The sequence below is a fragment of the Gorilla gorilla genome, chromosome 2 (genome assembly GCF_029281585.2).
Source record: "Gorilla gorilla gorilla isolate KB3781 chromosome 2, NHGRI_mGorGor1-v2.1_pri, whole genome shotgun sequence".
NCBI lineage: Eukaryota > Metazoa > Chordata > Mammalia > Primates > Hominidae > Gorilla > Gorilla gorilla.
The window spans coordinates 33,307,862-33,327,178 of NC_086017.1; the positions used below are offsets into that span (position 1 = coordinate 33,307,862).

The 19,317-nt window shown below is 38.9% G+C and overlaps 1 protein-coding gene across 2 annotated transcripts in view; it reads left to right on the top strand.

Moving 5' to 3' along the window:
• UBE2E2 (ubiquitin conjugating enzyme E2 E2) overlaps positions 1–19,317 on the top strand; it is a 387,409-nt gene that overhangs the window by 281,888 nt on the left and 86,204 nt on the right. For both annotated transcript variants that reach the window (XM_004033725.4, XM_004033726.5), the window contains exon 4: positions 14,505–14,637. In XM_004033725.4, coding sequence (XP_004033773.1) covers positions 14,505–14,637 — 133 coding nt within the window. The remainder of the gene's footprint in view (positions 1–14,504; positions 14,638–19,317) is intronic.

A 19,317-nucleotide genomic window follows, 5' to 3' on the forward strand; every position in this document is an offset into this window, starting at 1 on the left:
CTACCTTTTTTTTTTTTTTTTTTCTGAGATGGAGTCTCACTCTGTGACCCAAGCTGGAGTGCAGTGGCATGATCTTGGCTCACTGCAACCTCCACCTCCAGGGTTCAAGCCTCCCAAGTAATCTCAGCCTCCCAAGTAGCTGGGAGTACAGGTGCCTATAACCACACCCAGCTAATTTTTGTATTTTTAATAGAGACGAGGTTTCACTATGTTGGCCAGGCTGGTCTCGAACTCCTAACCTCAAGTGATCCACCCACCTCGGTCCTCCCAAAGTGCCAGGATTACAGGCATGAGCCACCACGCCTGGCCTCAACACTACCTCTTGTTGGCAATCAGTCAATATCTTTTATTGTTGGATTATTATTTACAGAGCCTATTTTAGCCATCTAGCACTTTTCTTCTTGAACAGGTCTGACATTTAGCCTTTCTTCCCCTATTAAAACAAAAACAAAAACAAACAAAAAAAAAAACCTCTCTTGTTTTTGTTGAAGTAGTAATGTGTGTATATCATGGAGGTGAGAGGATTAATTGTAAAGCACTATTTCAGAGTATGTGGGAACTTTGGCCTGGCGCTGCCTTCAGATGTTATAAGATGGATGATGCAAAACTGAAGGTATTCTTCACTGAATTATAAACGAAGAATGGTGGGACTTATCAGGTCATTTGTGCATTTCTTTCATGATCTCAGAATTTAATGGGGAGAAGTATGGGGGACAGAGAGAGACATTAGCATGCAAGATGTCATACAGCTGGTATAGAAAATGGAAATTAGAGCCTTTAAAGAGAAACTCTTACTGTTTCCATGGTATAAGTGCAGAGGTCAAGGAGGAGGTGAGCCCTGCTAGTTTCTTGCTTTGCCTGGTAACAACAGTAGTGTCATGGGATCCTTCAGGTGTCGCTTCACCAGCTGGAAACGTCTATGACTGGCAGCACCTCTGCTTGAGTTTTGCTCATGCCCGCTGGGTTTGTTCCACCCACTCGGCCCAGCAGGCTGCACTCAGCTTGCACTACTGGCCTGGATCCCACACCTGCCAAGGGTGAGCCAGGCACAAAGTGGCGAGGGGTGTGTGAGTGAGCAATCATGAGGTCTGCCCACTGTGCATAGCCAGGTACACTGGCTTCAGTGGCAGGGAAGGCAGCTACAGGTGCCAGCTCCGTGCAAGGCTGTAGCTGTACCAGATACACCACAAGAGGCTTCCACTGCAGGCACCCACATCCAGACAAGGGGAATGCAGTGGCACCTGAAAGCTCAGAGATGCCAGGAACTTCAGAGCCCCATAGAAGGTATTACAGTGTGTCACAGCTCTGGCTTAGGAAGCCCTGAGATCTGGGTTCCCAGGAAGGCTGCAGCTCTTCTTTCTCTGCCCACAGCATGGCAAATGGAGGAAAGCATGTTTTCTCGGGGTCATGTTTCAGCTAGTTTGTGCTGCAGCTCTTTCAGTCCCACCGTCCTGCTCCGGCCCATGGCTCCTGAGCTGACCGGACCCCACCACTGCAGGTTTCAAGTTCTTGTCCCACGTCTGGGAAGAATGAAGTTATGCAGACAACTGGAGGGTGAGCAAGACAGAGAGAAACTTTATTGAGTGACAGAACAGCTCTCAAGAGACTCAAAGTGGTAACTCCTTTCAGCAGGCAGGTTTTACCAATGAGTATCTGAGTCTGGCTGAGTCTGGGATTTTTATTTGCTCAGAATGGAGGAAGTAGGTGCTGACTGGTCCATGGTCGGGCCTGGAAAAAGCACCATTCGACTGGCTAAAAGGCGTCAATGAAGTTCTCACTCTAAGTTGCAGACTCCACCTTGGATTGGCAGCCCAGTCCCCAGACTTCAGGCTGTTCCTGGCTTGAAGGTGGGATTTCACTGGGGTCCCACCACCTCCCACATAGGCACCTGTCTGCCTCCCACCACCATCAACATGCTCTCTGTGGTGCCCAGGCTGTCTATGCTGAGGGGTGCCTGCAGGCCCATGCTGAGCTTCCCTCAATACCCCCGGCCTCCCTCCCTGAGCTCGTCAGAACCCAAAGCTTCAGAGGCGGCCAAGGTGGTGGGGGCAGGGGGCTGGCATGACAGCACCACCCCAAGTGTGTGCACACCCAGCTCGGTCGCAACAGTGCCCAGGCTCACCTACAGCTTTGCTCTGCACTGGAGCAGGTGCTGGGATTGGGAAGAGGCCAGGGAGTGGGAGCAGGCACTTCCAAGCCTGCAGGGGCAGGGGGCTTTCCAGGTCCTGAGAGCACAGGGATGTCCGAGTCAGAACCACTGCTGGGCAGCTGCAGCTGCACCTAGAAGTGCAGGCTCCCACCCTACCAACTCGGTAGGGTTCGGGGCTCCCACTGGGATCACCTGTTCCCTGCCCCTGCCAGCTTCACAGAGCATGCAGCCCCAGATGTGCCTCCCCCACTGTGGCCAGTGTCTCCACAGTGGCCAATCCGGTTGCGCTACCACCGCCATCAATAGTATAAACTTACATAGCCATTACTATGAGCCAGGCACTGTTCTAGGCACTTTACATATATTAATTCATTTGATGCTCACATCAACTTTCTGAAGTAGCTACTTTTTCAGAGATGGACAACTGTAACATTAAGAAGTTAAGTAACTTGCTGTGAGTTACAAGGTAAGTGGGACTGCCAGGATTTGGACCCTTCATCTCTGGATCTGAAGCATACTTTCTTTACCACTATGTTACGGTAATAGATTCATGTTTTACAAAAGATATTTCTTTATTATTCTTCAACAAGCATTTATTAAGTGTCTCTGTGTGCAGGTCACTTTTGCTGTTAGTCTTCTGGTTGAATTGTCTTCCACTTCTTCTGCTTTGATAACGTTGGCTTCCAGACAGCGTGGTAGAAGAGACAGTGTTGATGGGTCTTGGAGCTAGATGATTGTGTAAGGAATATTTTAAAAAAAAAATGCAGGTAGTAGGATGTCACAACCAACCTTTTTAGGAATAAACTAGACAACTGTATGAAGAAATTGTTTATTATTTTCATAGCCAAGAAACAAAAGATGTTCTCAGCCAAAGAGAAGTATATTGAGTGTCTTGCAGATATTTAACCTACCTTGGAAACAACTTGTCTTGATAATAACTCTTTATACAGATGACATTTCTTTTTTTTTTTTTTAATTAGACTTTAAGTTCTAATGTGCAGAACGTGCAGTTTTTTGTTACATAGGTATACAAGTGCCATGGTGGTTTGCTGCACCCATCAACCTGTCACCTACATTAGGTATTTCTCCAAGTGTTATTCCTCCGCTAACCCCCCTACCGCCCCGCCGACAGGCCCCGATGTGTGATGTTCCCCTCCCTGTGTCCATGTGTTCTCATCGTTCAACTCCCACTTATGAGTGAGAACACAAATTACATAGCTTAACTAGTCTGTCTAAGATAGCTAACTGTCCCTCAGATCTGCCCCATCTTAACTTCTAAATGGAATTTTTACTGTGATTACTTTTGTAAATATTAGAAAGTAATAATTATGCAATTAGAATGATACCGGGAAGCTTTACATTTCACCGTGTATGAGTGGTAACATTTTTGAGAATTGAAAATTTTTGAGAAGGGATTTGGCTTCCTGAAAACTGTGTAGGGGCAGCAATGGTTTACCCTCTTGTCAAAAGCTTGTTTATACTGCAGATAAGATCGGTAGATACATTAAAACTCCACAGTTTCTCTGCCTAACAGGTGGGAGGTGGGGGCGGAATTAATTTAAGAAATATTCTTTGCTACATTTGCTAGCTCACAGGCCCAAGTGTTCTTACAGTACAGATAAGAGAGGCTATTTCTGGAAGCCCTGAGTACCTTGAGGCCTTTCATTACATATTTGAAACATGCCCAGGATGAAAAGGTTGAAAAATATACTCAGATGCTCATCTTAATCTCTGGTGTCCTGTCAAGCAGGGTAGTTTATCATAATGGTTACCTTTCTGGTTTTTTTACTTCAGTCTTCGTATCTAATTGGCAGATGTAGTGACAGGATAAGAGTCTTCACTTTAGAATTAGAGCAGTGGTCCCCCACCTTTTTGGCACTAGGGACCAGTTTCATAGAAGACAGTTTTTCAACAGACGGCGTGGTCAGGGAGATGGTTTTGGAATGATTCAAGCACGTTACATTTATTATACACTTTATTTAAATAATTATTACATTGTAATATATAATGAAATAATTATATAACTCACCATCATGTAGAATCAGTGGGAGCCCTGAGCTTGTTTTTCTGCATCTAGGTGGTCCCATCTGCGGGTGATGGGAGACAGTGTCAGGTCATTAGGTACTAGAGTCTCATAAGGAATACACAGCCTAGATCCTTCACATGTGCACTTCACAGTAGGGTTTGCATTCCTATGAGAATCTAATGCCACCGCTGATGTGACAGAAGACATTAGCATGCAAGATGTCATACAGCTGGTATAGAAAAGGGAAATTAGAGCCCGTAAAGTGAAACTCTTACTGTTTCCATGGTATAAGTGCAGAGGTCAAGGAAGAGGTGAGCCCTACTAGTTTCTTGCTTTGCCTGGTAACAACAATAGTGTCATGGGATAATGCGAGTAATGCGAACAATGGGGAGAGCCTGTAAATACACATGAAGCTTTGCCCACTCACCTGCTGTGTGGCCTCCTTCCTAACAGGCCACGGACTGGTACTGGGAGTGGGGGACCCCTGGATTAGAGGGTTCAGGTTTTCTTCTCTGGGTGTGACTTTGAGCAAAGCACTTCACTTTTCTGACCCTTAATATTATCGCCTTTGAAATGAAGGCTTTCAATGGAAGTGTTCAGCGGGGTAGGAGCCTTTTCATTTTTCTCAAGTATTCCTTTCTTTCCCCTTCCCCCCATATGCATGCTGAGAATCACTGCTGAAGTGAGTCATTTTTACTGCAAGGAAAGGAAGGCGTAGTGGAAAAGGGAAAAAAATATTGAGAACCACACAGCTCATTTCTGGAGTCCTTTCAGCTAATTAAAGGATTGCAGATATTATAATTCAGTATTTTAATTCTGATTGATTTTATGCCTAATTGTCCAAGTGAATGGATTTCTAGTCCAGTTCTAATGCTTGCTTGCTTCTGTGTTATAAAAAAATTGAACTCTAGATGGTTTCCAAAGTCTTTATAATCATAACCTGTTTCTAACAACCGATGTATATACATGTTGAACATCTGAAATTTGAAAATTTTAAATCTGAAAAACTTCTGGTCCCAAGCATTTCAGATAAGAGATACTTAACCTGTAAAAAGTAAGACTTAGTTCTTGTTGATTCCGTGGTTGGTCTTTATGTTTACAAGTAAATGCATATTATTAAAATGTAGCTTAAAAAGAAAAGGAAGAATATACAGTTTTTCCCTGTAGTCTTTCTTCCTGCTTCCCAGTTTCTCTGCTTATCCCTGCTCACTACTTTATACAGTTATGTCTCTTAAAATTTTAAGTCTGTTGGCATAGTTGTGTACTCATTGCAAGGTATCCACACATTGGGAAAATTAAATATACACACAGGTAACACAAAAAGAGGCAGGGAAGTCAAGGAGTGTCATGAACTTACTGAGGAAGTCTTCCTTTCTCAGTGACTCATAGAAGGCTCGTTTACTCTCTAAGCTTGCTGGCTACTACTTTCCCTGGGAAAAGGAAGTATTATGATAATTAAGTAGTAGTTATTTTTTCATTTAAAATATTCTTTTTCTTCTGTTTCTTACTCTCTGCTAAGTTGTTGACAGTGATAACAAAGGGTACAGAGTAGGTAACAATAGTGACTTTAAAATGATATTTGGTGAAAGATAGCCAAAATCATTTTTTTCATCTTTATATCTCAAATCTGTAAAGTGTGATTGAGGGTAAATATCATTCCCATTTATTAAACATTCACTGACAAAAAAGTACGAAATAATTATTTTTCTTCGAATATTTCAGGAGAATTAGAACCAGATGTTTAAGGACTAGGAAGAAGCCTTATGGAGGATAAAATTAACAGTCCATTTCTGCATGGAGTTTAGTGTATGGAATGGGTCTTTTCTATCAGCGCTATTATATCCTAACTTCCTAAGATGTTTTGGTAGACTTTGGCAGTATTGGTTTTTTAAAAAAAAATTAATGAATACAAATACAGGGAATCTCAGGAGTCTATGGAATACTAGTCTTCATTTGTCCTCCTCTCAGACACTACAGAACTGGCCTGTTTCTGAACACCCTCTGGGGCATAGGGAATGCCTTTTCACTGTCAGTATAGAGTTCTTTTTTTCCTATGATCCAGTTAATGCTGTTTCTTAATATGTCTTCTTCCCCCAAAATTAGAGGTCCTATGTCTGTGTTTTTGTAACGTTTATATTTGCACAGAATGTTACCACTTCCAAAGGAGAACCTAGTACAGCCTTTAGGGGATCAGAAAGGTTGCAGCCAAGTTAAGAACTAGGGGTCAAGTAGAATGGTCAGACCTACAGAACATCTTATGCAAAAGCCAGGAGACAAGAAAGAGCCCAGCTCTCTTGAAAGCTCTGCAGGTAATTCCAGTATGATTGGAGTAATAGAGTTGAAGGGGAGCTTTGGGATGGCAAGGAATGGGACCAGAAGTGTAAGCAGGAGCCAATTCTTCATGAAAGACTTTGTATGCTGCAAAGAACTTTGGGCTTGATCGTGAAGAACCTAGAGAAAGCAGGGAAGCAAAAGATCCTACTTAAAGGAGTTTCTGGAAATTGCTCTAGCTGCAGTTTGGTGAACAGATTGGAGGGAAGCAAAACTGGAGGCAGGGAAACCATGCAAGATGCTGGTGCCATAATCTAAATGAGAGCTGATGCGGCCAATAATCAGAGTACAGAGATAACAATGAAGTAAGATTCAACAGGATTTGGGGGACTTAGAGCAGAGGAGAAAAAAGAGGCATGGTCAAGGATGACTCTCAGATTTATGACCAGATTAGAGATGCTAACAGTTTGGTAGGTGATTGTCAAAGGTAGGTAATGAGATACCCAGAATGAAGGTGAAGAGACTAGGTAGCTGAGGGTAGAACCCCTAAGTAGGCAGACATTGAAGAGGACAAACAAAATGGAGTAGAACCCTAAATTAGAGGGAGACTGTCACTAGAGAAACACCTTCATTATTGTGTTGTATGCCAGAAGCTCAATATCCCTGCAGCTAGCTTCCAAAGGGACTTTGAACATAGGTGCAATATATAGTTTGAATGTGAACAATGTACTTTCCCACAGGAAGGATGAATTCAGTTACATGGACTCTGCTTATAAGCAAGGATTGCTAAAGCTTTTGAAAAATCCCCTCATCTTCTTCTCACTACCCTATCCCTGGTAATTTCAGGTCAGTTCCCTGGACTTACAGGGACTGAACACCTATTCTTCAGACAAGATACTCCCTACCTGATCAATCACACACATACTTTAAGAGAATTTCACTGGGTTGTAGGATTAACAGACAGCAATTCTCACTTGCTGTGTAGTATGATTAGATTTTTTAAACACACAGTTTAGGTATCCATTACCATTAAAACTTTATTTTCAGCTAGCTAATTCCATGAATACTAATTTTAAAAAGCCCATTCCGCTTTGACTTCTTCTAGTTATGCCATCAATTATAATCCCTTCAGTCAAGATTTAGACTTAACAATATACATAGCTTATGTTTTTTCAGCATTTGATATGTTCAAGCAAGATTCTAAGCACTTTTTTTGTAATAATACCATTAAGCCTCCCAATAACCTCCCAACTTCTTTGATTCATCGTGTAGAAATATAGTGTGAGCTATGTATGTAATTTTAAATATCCTAGTAGCCACATTAAAAAGAAGAAAACAGAAATAGGTGAATTTTATTTTAATACATTTTTAGCCCACCATTTCAACCTGTAATTATTATTAAATAATTATTAAATAGATAAATAGTAATTATTAAAATTACTAATGAGATATTTTACTCTCTTTTGAGGTACTATTATCTCATTTTACTTAAGAAGGGATTGAGTCACAGAAAGGTTTAGTGAAAAGTGGTGGCAAGTCAGACACATTCTTTCTGTGGAGCCAGAATCCCAACATTGCCGAGGCATCCTTCCTCTTTACCTGTCCCTAAGTCAGTGTTAAGTGAAAAAGCAGTAGACACAGCCAAAAACTCTTGGTCTTAGAATCACAGGTGTGGCACAGCAGATTGAAAGTATTCAGTATATCTAAAGCATCTTATGATCTTTAAGATGCTAAGTAAAGACAGTGAGAGCCTAGTTATTTTCATGATTTTTATTGCATGTAATATTTCAGCTGTACATAGGGGCTCATCCACTGTAGGCTGCAGCATGGGAAGCTGAACACAGTTTGATTCTGTTGCAGAATTTCTCCTGAAGCAGCAACCTTGGGCGTTCAGCCAAATCGTAATTTGCTGATATTTTTCATTCTAAAAGATTTACCTCATTGTGTTTTTATTTTGAAATTTAACTATGAAAGCTTTAGGTTTTTTTTCTTATTTCAAAAATAAAATCTGAAAATAAAACAGTAAGGGAATTGATCATTTTCAGAATGTTGCACGTGGGAAAACATTACTTAATAACCTAATACCTGAAAATCCTGTTGTTAAATAAACATTCCATTCATGGATAATTTGGATTTCCTAAGAGTGGCAGCAGTGGATATACATGATTTCTAAAGTTCTGCTATATCTAAATACACATCATAAGATTAGGTTACAGAATCATTATTTTTTTTTATGTACACATCTTTGTAGCCTTGTTTTTCAGTCCTGAAACCATTCTTATAAATTTACAAAGCAGTCAACCTCTTTGAGTGTATTTTTGATCATCTGCAGCATGTAACAGCAAGCACAACAGCAACTGACATTTGGAGGGTTACTATTTTCCAAGTTCTGTGAGTACAGTTCTACTAAAAATTTACAAGATTCGTGCTATAATTATCTCATTTTGCAGTCAAGGAAACTAAGACATAGAAAAATTACACATTTACCCAGGTCCTAACAGGCTTTAAATGCCAAGGCTAGGATTCAGACAACTTAGTCTGACTCCAGAGCCTGTTTATGTTCTTCATCATTGCTCTGTACTGCAAGTGTCCTCTGGCACCAAATTTTATTTGTTCAGCTTGAGAGATAAGTGATCATTAAAAGATTAAAAGATTTCTTTCTCACTTCTTGATTCATGATACAGAAATATGATGTGAGCCATGTATGTAATTTTAAATCTCCTGACAGCCAGACTAAAGGAAAAAAATAAGCAAAGCATATTTTCATACATCTTTACGCCAATACATTCCAAGTATTACCATTTCAACATGTAGTTGTTCATTAATAATTATTAAATTAATAGGTAAATAGTAATTATTAAAATTATTAATGAGCTATTTTACTTTCTTTTGCATTAAGTCTTCAAACTTAGGTATATATTTTACACATACAGCACATTTCAATTTGCCCTAGCCACATTTCAAGTGCTTAGTAGCCACATGGCTACCATATTATACAGCAAAGTTTTGGATGTTGGGTTCTCAACTGGTACATATCCAAATAGGAGTGGGGCAGAGGGCTGTGCAGTTCAAGAACCACTGCTGTAAGCTTTGGGATTTCAAGTGATACATTTCTAAAATGTTAGAAGAGTCCAGGTTGCTAAAACCCAATTTTTATATGAGGGAAATAGTATTAGTTTTATATGCATTTTTTGGTTGTTTGTTTGAGAGTCTCACTCTGCCACCCAGGCTGGAGTGCAGTGGCACAGTCTTGGCTCACTGCAACCTCCACCTCCTGGGTTCAAGCAATTTTCCTGCCTCAGATAGTATCCCATCTTCTATCTCCTGGGATAGGAGTATTTCAGATACTCCTCCCGAGTAGCTGGGATTACAGGCGCCCAACACCACACCTGGCAAATTTTTGTATTTTTTTAGTAAAGATGGGATTTCACCAAGTTGGCCAGGCTGGTCTCAAACTCCTGGCCTCAAATGATCTGCCCGCCTCAGCCTCCCAAAGTGCTGTGATTACAGGCTAGTTTTATGTGCATTTTAAAATACCAGTCTGTTTTCAAGATAATTTGTTGCTACTGGCTAAGATTTCTTAAAGTGGCACACTTTGACAGCATAAACCAATTCAGAGTGATAATATTAGCTGTGTTATTTTAGTCCACTGTTAATAACTACATAGACAGCTGACTGACTTCAAAGAACCAATAAAACTTGGAGTTCTGACTGAGAGCCAAATAAAACTTGGAATGGGCAAAAACTGAGTTTATGTTATCTGCAGACATTGCCCTTCTTGGTGAGATACTGCTGTCTTCTGCTTCAGAGTCCCTTCCTCAGCCACACTATTTGGTAGTGACTCCTTATTTAGCCTATATCTTGTAATTTACTGTGGTTACCATTCTTGGGAGGCCATTTTAAGATTTCTTAAAGTGACCCAGAGAAATCGTAGCTTGGCATTTACTAAATGTGTTTATGTATGTTATTTCATAGCTGTATACGCTCACCTGTGTGTACTTTTTAACCGAATTTATTCATCTACCTTGAAGTAATGTTGTAACTATAAACCTGTAATTTTCTCTACTTTTAAGCTCTTCCTTCTGATAAGCTTATCTATTCATATTGGGTTTAATTATAGCTCAGGGCATAACCATGTGTATTATTCATCTGAGTGAGTGAGCTTGTCTGGCAACAAGAGGCTGTTGTTGCCAAAGCTTTATTGTCATCTGGGCTGAATATACTCTGTCTATGCCTCATTGCCAGCCTCAGGAAAAGGAGGTAATGGGGTGATGGGGGAGGAATGCTGTACTCTAGTGCCTTACACCACTGCTTCTGAATATATTCCAACCCTTTGCAATAAGCTAGGATAACTGTGATTTTATTTACTTCATCCTTTTTTAAACAAGAGAAATCAAACACTAGAAATAAAATTTAACTCTGCTTCATTTCCCATCTCTACATCTGTTTCCTCCCATCTCCCCATTCCACCTCATCCCTTGTTGTTCTCATAACCACTATCATGAATTTAGGTTTATCTTTCCAGTTAATTTCTTAAAAGACTTTGACATAGATATGTATCCATAAATAATATAAAATATTCATACAGTAGGACCTGTAAATTCATACAGTAGGATCTTTGTTTTATTTATACAGTAGGATCACATTGTACATATGCAGCAAGTTGCTTTTCTCACCATATTGGTAGACCTTTGACATAATTTTTCTTAATATAAGAATTTGGTACCTATGTAATAACGTATCTAACACATGGTAGGTGAGAAAACCTAGTAATAAAACAGAAAGCACCTGAATCCACTGCACACACTGAGAAGTGAAACATACCCAGAACCATTGAAACTCCAGTGTGCTGCTTCTCCAACCTCTGCTCCTACCCAGGAAACCACTCTTCTGAACTTTTTTCTTACTGGTTTTCTTTTCTTACCTCATATGTATGTGTCCCTCACCAGTATATGTCCCTGTTTGCTTGTTTTTAAGCTTTGTAGAAATAGTATCATACTGTATAGATTCTTTTTGGTCTGAATTTTTTATTAAATGTATTTTTAAGATTCATTCATGTTAATCTGTATATTTTCACTGCTATATAGTATTCCTTTGGGTGGATTTACCCATTTTTCTGTCAGTAGCCATTTGTGTTGTCTCCAATTTTGCTATTATAAATAGTGCTTCTATAAACATTCTTCTCAATGTCTTCTGGTGGTACACACATGTAAAAGTTTCTCTGTAGTGTATACCTGGGAGTATAATTGCTATGTTGTAAAATAGGTGTACAGTTGACTCTTGAACAACTCAGGGTTTAGAGGTACCAGCCACCTGTGCCATCAAAAATTCATGTATAATGTTTGACTTTCTCCAAATTTAACTACTAATAATACCCTACTTTTGACAAGAAGCCTTACTCATAACATAAACATTTCAATTAACACATATTTTGCATGTTATATGTATATATGCTGTATTCTTACAATAAAGTAAGCTAGAAAAAAAAATTAAGAAAGTCATAAGGAAGAGAAAATGCATTTACAGTATTGTACCGTGTTTATTGTTACCCTAAGTTTACATCATCTGTTTACAAGATGAAATGGCAGCTAACCACAACTACAGACCTCAATCTACAGTGTATATCAAGTAATTCAACTTTTTCTTGTAATGGCATGACTTTTCTCTGCTTCTTGGGAGTACTTCCAGAATCACTAGTGGCCCTTCGTATGGATCCCATGGTGTTATTTAAGGTTTACGGTATTGCACAAACACAGTGAAAAATATGCGAGAACTGAGAGAGAGCACTTTTTATGGCAATACGCAATTTGCTGGCGAGATGAACTGCTCATGCAGAGATGATTTTTGTCACATGGCATTTTAGGCATTTTAAGGAGCTATTGGCAATAGCTGAGTTCATTGCAATAGCAACAGGAAGTGGCTACAAAATTATTACAGTAGTACAGTATGTATTATAGTTACTTTTATGCAGTTATGATTTAATACTCTGTGTTTGCTTACATTTCTTTTAAAATGCGCATGGCATCATGTATGGTTTATGTGTATAATTTTAACTTTGTAAGAGATAGGTATATATTTTCTGGTAGTAAATAAGAAAAACTAATATCTGTGTATATTTTGTGCACTCATGACATTCCTTTTTCTTAATTTTTCAATATTTCTGGGCTAGTGCTTTGTCAGCGAGTTTTTTCAAATTGTCACAAATCTCAAATTTTTCTAGTGTATTTTCTTGAAATTTAGTTCATCTAAGTTGACCCACGCAATGCAGACCTGTTGTTCAGGGGTCAACTGTATATTCAACTTAACTAGATGAGCCTATATTCTCATCCAAAGGAATTACTCATACTCATCAGCAGTACATAGGAGTTCTAGTTTTTCCACATCCTCATCAACATGTGGTTTTGTCAGGCATTGATTTTTGCATTTGCATTTTTAAAATAATATTACTGAATTTTGATTTTCAGTTTCATTTCCCCGATTTTGATGATACTGAGCATTTTTCATATGATTATTGGCCATTTATGTTTCCCTTTTTTTGGAAATGTCTGTGTCTTTTTTAACAGAGTCTTTTTTTAGTTGGTTCTTAGGAACTTGTGTATTCTCAACACTAGTATTTGGTCACTTTTATATGATCCAAATATCTTTTCTCAGTTTGCAGCTTGCCTTGTCACTCTCTTCAGTCAAACTCTAATATTTTGACGTTTGCATTTAAATATTTAATCCATCTGCAACAGCGTTTGTTTATTTACTGAGGGTAAAAATCCAGTTTCTCTGTTTTTCAAATATAAAAACTTTTCCTAGTCCCATCAGTTGACATAAATCAGGTTTTCATATATGTGTGGAAAAGTTTGAGGAATTTCTTTGAGCTTCCGAAAAAAATTTAAAATCAACTTGTCGAGTTTTGGTTTTAAAAAGCAGTTGGACTTTTTAATTGGAATTATGATGAATCAATTTGGAGAAACTGACATTTGATATCAGGTCTCCCTACCCATAAACTTGGTATCTCCCTCCATTTATTTAACTCTTGTGAGTATTTTTCAATAAGTTTTATATAATTTTCTCCATAAAGATCTTACACATCTTTTATGACTTTATTCATAGCTTCCTTACAAGACCTATTGCAACTCATTTAAAAATACATTTTCTAGGGGCCAGGTGTGGTCCAGTGATGCATGCCTGTAAACCCAGCTACTTGAGAGGCTGAGACCCAAGAATGGCTTGAGCCCATTCTTAGGATTAGCTAAATCCTAATCTCATTTTGCCCTTCTTTTCACCTGAGAGAACTAGTACAATTCACTCGACTCATGTGAGCCATATTGTTTTCAGCAAAATTCTCTGAAACTCAGAGACGTGTGTACTGCTAGTAGCCATGTGGCTTCTTCACTTGCTTTGTTATTAATTCATCATCATCCAACATACTGACTTAAGAGGCACTAAGGACAAGGTACAACCTGTTCCTCAAGCACCTTCTAGGGAGGGTAGAAAGAAGCATTAGTTGCCAAACACAGTTGTAAAACAAAATGGTACATCTTATCCTCTGCAGACCTCATTGGTCATGATGTATGGGTCAGGCAGTCCTTTGGGTGGGGAGAAAGAAAGGAAGATTCAGATGGGATATGATATTTGATGAGCAGAGACTTTGGATGATGAACATTGAACCTCCTTTGTGTTCTCAGTTGTTAGCAAAGGGATCAGACTAGTCATTCCCCAGAGGTCCTTCTAACTTTGAAATTTTGTCTCTGACATCACAAATAATTTCATGCTTTTATTAAATGTTTGTGTTTCTGCCTCTGACCTGTGGTCCTTGGACTCTTGTTCCATAGGCATAGGGTTGTGAATGGCAAAAGAGGATCTTGGTGTTCTTTTATTAAGTGATACCAACATATTTCACTTCTAGGATAATGACAATATTGGCAATATGAATCTTAACATGAGAGTTAACTGATTAACTTTTTGTGTTTTTATGGAATTGCTCAATTGGTTATCATAAATAGATTTTGTTAAATTCCAGCCTTTATGTAATTTCTAAGCACATTTCATTTGTATGTCTTATTTCAGTGCTGGACCCAAAGGAGACAACATTTATGAATGGAGGTCAACTATATTGGGACCCCCAGGATCTGTCTATGAAGGAGGGGTGTTCTTTCTTGACATTACCTTTTCACCAGACTATCCGTTTAAACCCCCTAAGGTCAGTATGAAGTTTTCATTGATTTTTAGCAATATGGATTATATTTCTAGATACATATACTTATTCTTAAATATGCATTCTAGGGATGCATGTCTATTCTGTTGTCACAGACAGCTTCCCAGGATTGATAATGTATAAAATGAAACAATAAAAAATTGTGCGTTATTCCTCCACCCCAGCTTTTTACTGATTTCATTGTTTTTTTCTCCTCCTTTTTCTCCTCATTATCTCCTTTCTTTGTTATATGTTTTAATGTAACATTAAAACACCATGTTTTATGGGTGAAAATGGGGGCATAAGGTTGGGCCAGGGTGAGTACCAGAGCCCAGAAAATCAGACGTAGCCTGGAGCCAGAGCCCAAGCAAGCTAAGCGCAAGAATCAGGCTAAAGGCAGAGGAAGCCTTGCCAAGGCAAGGTTTATAGCACCAGCTATGGAGGTTTGAGTTTTGGTGCCTCTAGAGTTCAGCTGCTCACATGTAGTACACATGGACTAGTATGGAAAGTATGACCCACAGAGACTTAAAAGTTGTGTTAAAAAATTTGGTAAAGTATTTATAATAGTTCATTAATGAAACTGATTAATCAATGAAAAGTCATGTATGTTCATGTCTGATGTGGAAGAGTGCAGTGAAATCAGAACATGAAAGAATTCTCGCTTATTTAAGCCAAGGTTATATACTTTAGAAAGTCTTCACATTCTTTTCTACTGCCTATAAGTCAGATATTTGACTGTTTTAAATATTGTGTCGTCTCCATTAGCATTTGTTCTCCACTATAGCAAAGGAAGTGACCCTGAGGACACTAGGTTTTGACTACCAAGAAAGAAGTCTCGTCTGGCCCTGACTTAACGTCACAATGCACAGGGATAGAAAACTTGTTTGTATTGTGGGTTGGAGTAAACAATATAAAAAAAACAAGAATAAGACTAGACGTTCATCATGACTTTCTATAATTCCCCTCCCTCCTCTTTTTTGCCCCTGCTCTTCCTTTCTTTCTTCCTTTCCATTGATGCTTAGAAGTGTTACCAAAGCAAAAAGTAGTAGCTATAATTACCCTCAATGAGGAAACCAAGGACAGAGGAACGAAGTAACTTGTCCAGCATTATGCATCAAGCAAATTGTGGTGTAAGGATTTGAATCTGGAAAGCCTGGCTCCAAAGCCCATACTTCTTCCTACATTACACAATACATTTTATTCAAGCTGTCAGGGCTGGTGGCACTGGTGACCACCAAGAGCTTGCATTTGGTAGGTTTTCAACGACAAAGCCATAGTAAATCTAATACTTATCTTCTCCCTTTACTGGATGGGACCCTTATACCTTCCTTTTCTACTTTAGACCAGCCCTTATGTTACTTGGAGTATCTATTGTGCTATGAGGGATGTAAGGACCTTTCTTTCTCAGCCTCTACAGTAAAGGATGCACAGAGTGAGGAAGGAGGAGGAAAGCTCAGACCAGGCTATTGTGCTGCTTGTAAATCTGATGTGATCTGTTCCTTGAGGTTAGTAGTTTCAGAAAATGTGTGGGCTTATCCTAGTTCTGAATGACAGAAATGTGTAGATTAAACAAAGCTAGAATAAGCTGGGGGGAGTCAAATCGCATTCTTGACTTTCTTCACTGAGTCGTGCACTCCACTGGACATCAGCTCTGCCAACTCATTTCTTCTCCAGAACACTCCAGTAAGACTAGGATGTTCCCCTGTCACAGAGGAGGAAACATAGATGAGACTTAGAGAGGTTTTCCAAGAGTGTACAACCAGGAATCTACTGAAGTTGACTGGTAAAAATAGGGCGTGGGAGGAATGCTTTATCTGTCCTCAAATGTTTCAGGGACTATGGTGTGGGTAGGGGTTGGACTTTATCCAGGATGGTTGGATGGGACAAAAATAGAAGCAGGAGGGTGTCAGTTACCAGGAAGTAGATTTCAGTTTTCTCTCAGGGAAATCTGACCCACAGTTGGACAGTCAACTTGTGTGTAGCTCTACCTCTGAGACACCACACACTTCCCTTTACTAGGAGTGTTCAAGAAAAATCTGAGTTACTACCTGTCAAGAATTTTACCAGAAAAAATGGAATCCCTCCACGTAACGAATTGGACCAGACAATCTCTAAGGAGAAAAAAAAAAAGCAAACTTTGGTACCTAGAACCACAATTCAAATGCACATTTGATAGGTATCTGTGGAAAGTATTTAAAAGCAAATTATCAACTCCTAATATATCAGTTTTAGAGATCAGATTTTGTAGATAGGTGTGTTACTCGAGGGAGAAAAAACTTGGGGTGTAGTGAAGGCTATTAAGTAAAACAAAAACTCTTATTATTATTAGTTTTTATGTAACAACTCCATGCCTTCCTAGTGTCCTGTTACTGTAAATAGTACATGTTTCAAGTTGTCTTGGGTTTTTTTTCTCTGCTGCTTGGTATTTTTCTCTCTTTTGCTCTTTTTTTTTTCACGTTAGCCATGCATTTTGATTCCTGCAACATTTCCCAATACTCTGAAGAATGAACCAGGGAAGCAGTGGGTGTCAGGAGGAATTACTTATAAGAGCAGATGCTTATAAATACATCTGATGGGCTATCTGATGGTTATTTGTGTGGATATACATACCATAAAATTAGTCCGTAGCATGATTGGGTTCATGAGATAATTTTTTTCCAAATTATCATAAATAGAACCTTTTATGAGGACTTCTAAACACTGCAGAGCTCAAATGTAGCTTTTAAAGGTCAGAGGAATGATTCGAGATGCCCCTTCTTGTTGCAGGAACTTTTTCACAGTAGGGCTTGATCAGGTTGAACACCCTATATTCCACTGCCCAATTTTTTAAAATCAGAGATGAGCTATTCTAGTAATTTCTTCCAGAATTTTCCTAAATTCTAATAAGGCAAGCAAAACAATTACTACCTGAGTACATAATGTTAATTAAACTTAGTATTCTAGTTTTAAATAGGTTGAGTATTAGTACTTTTCAAATGCTATATTTCAGTACAATTTTTAGTGCATCGAATTTCTTATATGTTTATGCGTTTTACTTAACCTGTAGCACAATTTTACTATTTCAAAGTAGGTAAGGCATTTTACATAGTATCTTTTCTTGTATGACATTGTCCATTGCATTTGATGTCAGGTCTTCAGTTGAGTATTTAACCACCAATGATAATATTATTTCTCTGTGAAAATACCTGTTTAATAGAACTCCACCTAGGAATACTACATTATGGCCAAAAAGAAAAGTGTAATGAACTGCTAGTGTGTGTAAAAGCTTTTTACACCTATTTATTTTTCAGTGTAGACATATGTTTTAATGTTTTCATTCAATATCTTTTTAAGGTAGAAGTTGCTTTGTTTTTTGGGGGTTTTTTTGTCGTTTGGTTGGTTGGTTTTTGTTTTTGTTCTTTGAGATAGAGTTCGCTCTTTTGCCCAAGCTGGAGTGAAGTGGCACAATCTCGGCTCACTGCAACCTCCGCCCCCTGGATTCAAGCAATTTTCCTGCCTCAGCCTCCCGAGTAGCTGGGATTACAGGCACCTGCCACCACACTCAGCCTATTTTTTGTATTTTTAGTAGAGACAGGGTTTCGCCATGTTGGCCAGGCTGGTCTCGAACTCCTGACCTCAGGTGATCCACCTGCTTCAGCCTCCCAAGGTGCTGGATTACAACCGTGAGCCACCACGCCCGGCCAGAAGTTCCTTTACATTTTGCTGGGGATTAGCTTTTAGATTCATAGATAATTAGTTTTTAAATTTATGGGTAATTACTCCTCAGCCAGGTGCAGTTGCTCACACTGGTAATCCCAGCACTTTGGGAGGCTGAGACAGGTGGATCATTTGAGATCAGGAGTTCGAGACCAGCCTGGCCAACATGGCAAAATCCCATCTCTACTAAAAATACAAAAATTATCTGGGCATGGTGACTCACACCTGTAATTCCAGCTTCTCAGGAGGCTGAGGCATGAGAATTTACTTGAACCCAGGAGGCAGAGGCTGCAATGAGCTGAGATTGCACCACTGCACTCCAGCCTGGGGGACGGAGCAAGACTCTGTCTCTTAATAAATAAATAAATAAATAAAATTACTCCTCAAAGTGCTCAAAATCTGTACTTTATTTTAAAAGTTTAATATGTAAGTATTTTAATGCTATTCATTTTGCAGCCTACATATTTGTTACATAATTAAAAAACAATTGCAGATAAGCAAAAGGGAAAAAATTTGCCTGTAATCTCCCCCAAACTGATTATTCATGCCATTTAGGTATATCTGTTTTAAGACTTTTGTTTCCTTCATTTGTATCATATACATATAAATATGTACACGTACATGCCTGTACATATACATACATAAACACACATACACCTTTTTACAACAATTGGGCCATACTCCCCATGGCTTCATGATTACTTTTTAATCTAATGTTATATTTTCATCCCATGCCATATATTATATATTTCCAGTAAACATTTAATTGTGTTACAGTTATAAAGGGTGCCTAGTATTCCGTTGTATAAATATACCAAAATTTAATCACTTTAATGTGGCTGAACAGTTAGGTTCTTCTCATTGCTTCTGTTATAATCAGTGATGTGATGAACATTCATATAATTACACATTTTTATACTTTTATGATTTTCTCAGGTTAAATTTGTTGATGTGGAATTTCTGGGTAAAGAGTTTGCACGTATTTATAGA